The 8,464-nt window shown below is 48.7% G+C and overlaps 1 protein-coding gene across 1 annotated transcript in view; it reads right to left on the reverse strand.

Moving 5' to 3' along the window:
- Rfc2 (replication factor C subunit 2) overlaps positions 1–8,137 on the reverse strand; it is a 15,592-nt gene extending 7,455 nt beyond the window's left edge. The window contains exons 1-6 of the mRNA XM_005344656.2: positions 7,997–8,137; positions 3,883–3,952; positions 2,848–2,889; positions 2,359–2,465; positions 630–731; positions 392–492 (exon numbers count right to left, since the gene is read on the reverse strand). Coding sequence (XP_005344713.1) covers positions 392–492; positions 630–731; positions 2,359–2,465; positions 2,848–2,889; positions 3,883–3,952; positions 7,997–8,103 — 529 coding nt within the window. The 5' untranslated portion in view covers positions 8,104–8,137. The remainder of the gene's footprint in view (positions 1–391; positions 493–629; positions 732–2,358; positions 2,466–2,847; positions 2,890–3,882; positions 3,953–7,996) is intronic.
- Between the last annotated feature and the right edge of the window lie 327 nt (positions 8,138–8,464).

Consider the following 8,464-nt stretch of genomic DNA (forward strand, 5'->3'; position numbering starts at 1 on the left):
AGGTTAAGAGCACTGGCTGCTCTTCCAGAGGTCCTGAGTTCAATTCCCAGCAACCACATGGTGGCTCACAGCCATCTATAGTGGGATCTGATGCCTCAGAACACTCACATACATAAACAAATCTTTTTTTTTCTCCGAGACAGGATTTCTCTGTGTAGCTTTGGAGCCTATCCTGACACTGGCTCTGTAGAGCAGGCTGGCCTCGAACTCACAGAGATCTGCCTGCCTCTGCCTCCTGAGTGCTGGGATTAAAGGCGTGTGTCATCACCACCTCGCAAAATAAATCTTAAAAAAATAAATAAATAAAAAATAAATAATAAATAAATAAATAAATAAATAAATAAATAAATAAATACGCCTCACTGGATAGTGACCCAGGTGGCATGCTCACCTATGATTTTGTCTGAAGCATTACAAGCCAGAGCAAAGCGGGTCGTCTTGGAGTAGATTTCCATGGTCCTCCTGAGGGCCTGCTGAGCACCGTCCGTCATGCTGAGGCAAGCATAAGAGAGCAGTGGGTGCCAGGTCTGGGGCATGGCCCACAATCCCTGTTGTTCGGGAGGCAGAAGCAGGACTGGAAAACTGAGGCCAGCCTGAGTTACTTGGGGACCCCCACCTCCAGCCCGCACCTGTCTGCTTCATCCAAAATGATGATCTTGTGTCGGCCCTTGGGAAGGGTGACCTTCTGCTGGGCGAACATTTTGATTTTATTCCTCACCACATCAATTCCCCTGAAAAACAGGAAGAAAGCATGTGTCACAAATGGAGGAACTTTTTATTATCATGGGGAGGGGTTCGTGTGTGTGTGTGCGCGCACATGCGCACGCATACAGTCAGAAGACAACTTTAAAGACCCAGTTCTCGCCTTCACTTTGAGTTATATGGGCAGAACCAGTGCTTTCAAGCTGGCACAGCGAGGGCGTTTATCCACTGAGCCATCTCTGGTCCTATTTTATTTTTTTAACATGTCTGCGCAGATGCAGGGCACGTGCAGGCGGGTGCCTGTAGAGACCAGGTGTCAGAAGCCCTGGAGCTGGAGTTCTGAGCAATTGTGAACTGACTGATGTGGGTGCAAGGGAACTCTGGGTGAGGGCAGCATGTTCCTTTTCTTTGTTTGGTTTTCAAGTCAGGGTTTCTGTGTTCCCTGGCTGTCCTGCAACTTGCTCTGTAGACCAGGCTGGCCTCAAACCAGAGATTTGCCTGCCTCTGCCTCCCCAGTGCTAGGATCAAAGGCATGCACCACATGTTCTTAACTACTGAGCAATCTCTCCAGTCCCATACTTTATTTTTTGAGAGAGGCTCTTTATATAGCACCTGAGCAGACCTGGTACTCAGAATCCACCTGCCTTACCCTTCCCCGTGCTGGGATTGCCCACAGACCACCCCAAGCTCACAAGGGGCTTGTAAATCCTCCGAGTAGCCCCAAGGGCTACAAGACCTTATTCTAACCTGGGAACATGAGCTAATAGTCAAATACACAGACCAGAAGGTGGGCTGTGGCTGCCGGGGCTGCAGAAGGGAAATGGGGAGGCGCATGAGGGCAGTTTCAGTTTCGCAGGGCCAGAAAGCTGTTGCACAAGAACACAAACATATTAACATGACTGAAGTTGACATTTGAAAGTGGTTTCAGGGCTGGTGAGATGGCACATTGGGTAAAGCCACCTGCTGGCAGACCAGGCAAGACTGACAACCAGAGTTCAATCCCCAGAACCCATATAAAGGTAAAAGGAAAAAAAATTCCACATGGTTATGCTCTGATCCTCATGCACGCACACACCCACAACAGGGTTGGGGGGATGGTTCTTTTTTTTTAAAATATTTATTTATTTATTATGTATACAATATTCTGTCTGTGTGTATGTCTGCAGGCCAGAAGAGACCTCATTACAGATGGTTGTGAGCCACCATGTGGTTGCCGGGAATCGAACTCAGGACCTTTGGAAGAGCAGGCAATGCTCTTAACCACTGAGCCATCTCTCCAGCTCCCCCCCCCGGGGGGGGGGATGGTTCTTACCACCAACCCTCACAACCTGAGTTTGATCCTTAGGATCCACTTTGTGGAAGGAGAGAACCAGCTCCCAGCAAGGTGTCCTCTGACCTCCACATGTACATCGTGGCATATGCCCCTCCCCACAATAAATAAGCAGCAATAAAAACAAATTTTAAAAAGTATTTTTTTTAACATTTTCATCAAAACGAGGAACCCTGCAGGTGCTCCTCAGACACTCAGACAAGGCAATGAATGATTCCCCTGTTAAGCGTGGAGCCAGTGAAGCAAGCACCAGGCACGAGCTAGAACCAAGTGGAGCCTCTAGACTCAGGTACAGCAGACGGCCTCCACCTCCCCTCCCACTGTACCTGTCATTTGATGCATTGAGCTCCAGAACTGCATCCTTCAGCGCCGGGCCCAGCAGTGCTCTCGCCAAGCAGAGAATGCTGGTCGTTTTGCCGGTTCCTGGGGGACCCTGTAGGTGAGAGCTCTCTGCTTCATGCAGGGAAAACCCAGAGGCTGGAGAGATGCCTCAGCAGTTAAGAGCACTGGCTTCCATTCCCAATGCCCCAAATGGGCTGTAACTCCAGCTCCAAAGGATATATTATCACTACCCCCACCTCCCAGGGAACCAAACATACCCATGGTGTATAAACACAGATGCAGGCAAAACACCCATACACATAAAAATTAACTGATTAATTAAAGGGTTCCCAGGTAGATCTTGCTGCTCCCACAATTCCCACTGTTGGCACTTGCTCCCCTGATTCTCCAACAAGTCAACCAGGGACATGTGGGCCTCCCTGAGGAGGGAGTGGACATGCAAGATGCCCAGGGGACCAGGCCCAGGTACTCACAGCGATGATGATATTGGGCACATTGCCTTCTTTCGCAAAGACCTAGGTAAAAGATGTTCATTAAGTGTGGCTACATGCCTCTGATCTCAGCACCAGGGAGGTCGAGCAAATTTTTATTATTATTTATTTATTATGTATACAATATTCTGTCTGTGTATATGCCTGAAGGCCAGAAGAGGGCGCCAGACCTCTTTACAGATGGTTGTGAGCCAGCATGTGGTTGCTGGGAATTGAACTCAGGACCTTTGGAAGAGCAGGCAATGCTCTTAAACACTGAGCCATCTCTCCAGCCCCCCCATTTTTTTTTTTTTTTTTGGTTTGTTCGAGACAAGGTTTCTCTGTAGCTTTGGTGCCTGTCCAAGGTTGAGCAAGTTTAAGACCAGCTTAAGCTACATATCAAAGCTCTGTCTTGAAGACAAATAAATAGCCCAGGTGTGTTGGCACACTTGTTTAATCCCAGCATTTGGGAGGCAGAGGCAGGTGGATCTCTGTGAGTTAGAAGCAAGCTTGGTCTACAGAGAAAGTTTCAGGACAGTCAGGGCTACATAACGGGTAGTATGCTCAAAAAAAATCACACAAAAGACAGTAACAAAACCCCAAACCAACAACAATACAAGAAAGCACACTGGCTCAGCAGATAAGGTGCCTGCAAAGGCTAACAAGCTGTCTGTCATCCTTCATCAGGCTCACAGGGTTGCATCCTCCCATGGGCTGGGGTCATGGACTCAGTGGAAAGGAGGAAGCAGGCTAAGTGAGCAGCATCACCCACCTCCCTGCTTCGGGTCTGTGGATGCAGCGTGACCTGCCTCATATCTCTGCCACCACACCTTCCCCCAGGACGGACTGCGACCTTAGACTGTGAGCTAAAGCCAAATTAAACTAACCCTCTTGATGTAAGTTCTGCTCACCATGTACTTTGTCACCCCAGCAAGGAATAGGTGATGTCACCCTCCTTCCCCGTCTCGGCCATCTTTATCTAGTCACCACTAGCTAGTCAGATCCACACGTGATGTTGGAAGTGGTTAGAGTCCTTACCTCCAGCCTGCTCACTGTGTCTTCATTGCCGACTATTTCATTCAGCTTTATTGGTCTGTACTTTTCAACCCTGTTTTAGGAAAAAGCAAATATTATCATGGTTATCCTCTCAGTAACTAGAGGATCGGACAGGAAAGGGCAACCCTGAAAATTCTGGCAGGGTGGGACCGTGTTACCTGTCATGCCAACCCAGGAAGGCTGTGCCAGGAGGACCCAGGTTCAATTCCCAGCACCCACACAGCCGCTAACAACTATAATTCCAATTCCAGGGACCTGACACCTTCGCACAAACATATCAGGCAGGCAAAACACCAATGTATAACAACAACAAAAAATTAAAAAACCTTCCAGGCATGGTGGCAGATACCTGAAATCTCAGGTATGTTGGGGGTGGAAGCAGAGAGAGACTTTCACTAAGTTAAAAAAGAATGTGCTAGAGAAATGACTCAGTGGTTAGGGGCACTTGCTGATACAGAAGACCTGAGTTTGACTTCTAGCATCCACACAGTGGCTCACAACCTCCTGGAACTGTAATCATAAGGGACGCAATGCCCTCTCCTGGCATCTTCACATACTGCACGCACACAATGCCCAGACAGACACACAGAAAACACTCACACACAAAAAATAAAATGAATCCCAAATGGGAGGGGGGAGTCAGGCAATGGTGGCGCACCTCTGTGAGTTCAGGAGAGCCAGGGATATACAGAGAAACCCTGTCTTAAAAAACCAAAACAAAACAAAAACCCCAAAAACAAGATCAAAAAAGAAGCCAACAAGATGGCTCAGTGGTAAAGGTGCTTGCTGATGGGTCTGACCACCTGAGTTCAATCCCTGGGACACACATGGTAGAAGAGAATCCTAGAAGTTGGTCTCTGACCTCCACACCGGTGGTATAGCAGGTGCAAGACCAGCCCCCCCCCCCATCCTCTCAATACAGAAATAAAAAAGAAAAAGCTTTAAACAAAACAAAGATAGCAAGAGACCCTCTGATATGAACTGGCTCCTTGCCTGTCCACCCCACAGCAGAGGAACCTCACGGTAAGCTGTGGTTTCCGTCTAGCCAGCTCTGCTGCACATCACTTGCAGACACTGCCGAGTGCACAGCGATGGACCCACGCACACCCACTTCCGTCACAGCAATAATGTAAGTGCTGCACCCCCAGGTCTCTGCTGTGCCAGGCAGACTGAGCTGACCCTCAGTTTGCTATTGTTCCAGCTGGTCTACTCTTGCTGCCCTCAAGCAGCAACTGGTGGTTTAGGGCCGTGACTGGGAAGTCTCAGTGGACAGTTGGCCCCTCTCCCCCAACCTCCCACCCCCGAGATAGGGTTTCTCTGTGTAGCCTTGGCTGTCCTGGAACTCACTCTGTAGACCAGACTGGCCTCGAACTCAGAGATCCACCTGCTTCTGCCTCCGGAGTACTGGGATTAAAGGCATGTGCCACCACAGCCTGGCCATGTGTGAACAGTTCTTAAGCAATTCTGAAATGGCACTTGGACACTTCATTAAAATATTTTTCCTTTGGAGCTGGAGAAATAGGTTAGTGGTTAAAGCACCAGCTGCTCTTCCAGAGGACCCAGGTTCAATTCCTAGCACCCACACACAGCTCACAATCATCTGTGACTCCAGTTCCCAGGGTTCTAACTCCCTCTCCTCAACCTCTGAGGGCACTGCATACGCCCACAGACATAAAATAATCTTCCCTGTAATCCTCCCTAGTCCTAGGATCACAGGCTTCACCACATCCAGTTTATGAGGTGCTGGGGATGGAAATGTGGGTTTTCTGAATGGCAGATAAGCGTCCTATCAACTGGGCCACATCTCCAGATGGCCTGGAACTTATGACCCTCCTATCACAGCCTCCTGACCGCGAAGTTCTGCCTTTTAAATAAACGAGCAATGTTGAGAGAAAATGACCTCTTCCAGCTCTGGGCACAGACATGGCAGATTTACAATGATCTGACCATCGACGTGCTCTTTATTATATTCTTTTCTTTTTTTTTTTTTGGTTTTTTGAGACAGGGTTTCTCTGTGGTTTTGGAGCCTGTCCTGGAACTAGCTCATGTAGACCAGGCTGGTCTCGAACTCACAGAGATCCGCCTGCCTCTGTCTCCTGAGTGCTGGGATTAAAGGCGTGCGCCACCACCGCCCGGCCTCTTTATTATAGTCTGTTGATCTCGTTTTTGTTTTCAGAGACAGGGTTTCACCAGGTAGTCCTTGCCAGACTGGAACTCCCTTTGTAGACCGGGCTGGCCTTGACCTCAGAGATCCGTCAACTTCAGCCTCCGGAGTGCTTTCTGTTGTTTTAAGCACACATACATACACACGTTTAAATTGTGTGTGCAACAGCACAGGTGTCAGGGTCAGAGAGCAACTTGGGAGTCAGTTCTCTCCTTCCAACCTGTAGAGTCCAGGGACTAAACTCAGGTTGTCAGCCTTGGCTACAAGCACCCTCGTCATGAGCCATCTCATCAGGACTTGTTTCTGGAGACGAGGACTATCCTGTAGCCCAGGCTGGCCTCATATTCACTGTGTAGCTGACAGTGACCTAACAGATGTATGCTAGTCCATTTGGACACCGATTTCCTTTTTACTTATTACTGTGGCAACCGGACAATGCTAAATTACATGCAATATGCGCCTTTTTTCCTTTTCTTTTGAGTGCTGGAGATAGAACTCTAGGCCCTGAGAATGACAGGCAAGAATTCTGCCACCGAGCCACATTTCCAGCTTTTGTAATATTTTCCCTAGTATTATTCTAGATCAATGGTTTTCAACCTGTAGGTCATGACCTCTTGGAGACTGTCAAGCGACCCTTTCACAGGGGCCACCTAAGACCATTGGAAAACAGATATTTACATTACAATTCGGAACAGTAGCAAAATTACAGTTATGAAGTAGCAATGAAAATAATGTTGTGATGGGGGGGGGGGGTCACCACAGCATGAGGAACTGTATTCAAAGGCCGCAGCATTGGGAAGGTGAAGAACCACTACATAGTCCAGATACTTCAGAGAGCTAAGGGATCACTCTGCTGTCTGGTGCCAGAGACCCTACATTTGATAAAGGAAAGCAAGTGCCAGTAGGGCCATAACAGTATGTGCTTTTGTACAGATGTCTGCAATCAATTTTTATCCAAGAAAAAAACAACGAACTCAAAAAACTGGGAGTGGTGGTGGCACACTCCTACAGCCTTGGCACTTAGGTGGAAGAGATGGTCGGTTCAGAATTTAAGGTCATTCTTGGTTATGTACGAAGTTCAAAACTAGCTTAGGGTAGTGAGGCCTATCTTAAGAAAAATAAGGTGGAGTTGGTATTTTTTTTAGGTGATATTTTAAACAAACAATAAAAAAATACGTGACGCGCTATTAGTCAGTCCAAGCATCACCACTTAGGTGAGCTCTGAGCCATACATCCCTCAATTTCAATAAATTAAAAACCTCTGCATTTGGGGGCTGGAGAGATGGCTCAGTGGATAAGAGCACTGGCTGCTCTTCCAAAGGTCTTGAGTTCAATTCCCAGCAACCACATGGTGGTTCACAACCATCTGTAATGAGATTTGGCTCCCTCCTCTGGCTTGCGGGCATACATGGAGGCAGAATGTTGTATACATAATAAATAATAAATAAAAATTCTTTAAAAAAAAAAAAAAAACCTCTGCATTTGCCTGGTAGCTCACATCTGTCATTCCAGCACTTGGGAAACTGAGGCAGGAGGACTGCTGAAAGTTCAAGAACAGCTTGGGCTGCCCAGCGGAACTCAGGGCTGAGAATGGGACCGAGTGCATGCTTAGCATCCACGAGACCCTGTGTTCCATCCCCAGCACGCCTGTCATCCCACGGGGGCAGAAGGAACAGCAATTCAAAGTCATCCCGTGCTACACAGTAGGCTAGAGCCCAGCCTGAGTCACACAAGACCCTGACACAAGGGAAAAAAAGAGTAAAAAAGAAATCCAGTTTCAAAAAGAGAAAGAAAAAGAAAATCTGAACTCCCGGGGTCGCAGCTTCGGTGCTCCCCCCCCCAAAAACACAGCCTGCAGCCGGGTCCCGGGAGCTCGGCCCGCCCTCACTCGCCATCACCTCTCCGCGCGCGTTACTATGGCCGCGCGCTCACCACGGCAGTTCGTAGTGGCCGGCGCCGCCCGCGGTCTTGCTGGGGACAGCCGAGGGCTCCGGCGCCCCACTCTCGGCCGCGCCACAACCGCTCTCTTGCACCTCCATTCCTATGCCGGCTCTTCCCGCCACCCGAGGCTCCGCCCCGTGACGTTTTCACGCAAGTCTCGGCCCCGGTTTCCGGGCAACACTGGGAGGGGAGCGGAAGTGGGCGTGGGAGGCTGTCTCTTCCCGCGCCTGCGCAAAGAGTGCAGCGTAGCCACGCACTGACCGCTAGAGGCCGCCGTGGTTGCAGGAGACCGCGTTTGAGGGGCGAGGAAGGAGAGAAGGGCAAGAGCAAGGAGGACGTCTCTAGGAATGGACGTTTGTGTCATCTTATCATATTTTATTTAATTGTATTCTACTTCATTTTGTTTCGTTTTATCTTCACTTGTTTGGTTTCTTTCTTTTTTTTTTTTTTTTTTTTTTT

This window comes from Microtus ochrogaster, chromosome 2, assembly GCF_000317375.1.
Source record: "Microtus ochrogaster isolate Prairie Vole_2 chromosome 2, MicOch1.0, whole genome shotgun sequence".
NCBI classification, from domain to species: domain Eukaryota; kingdom Metazoa; phylum Chordata; class Mammalia; order Rodentia; family Cricetidae; genus Microtus; species Microtus ochrogaster.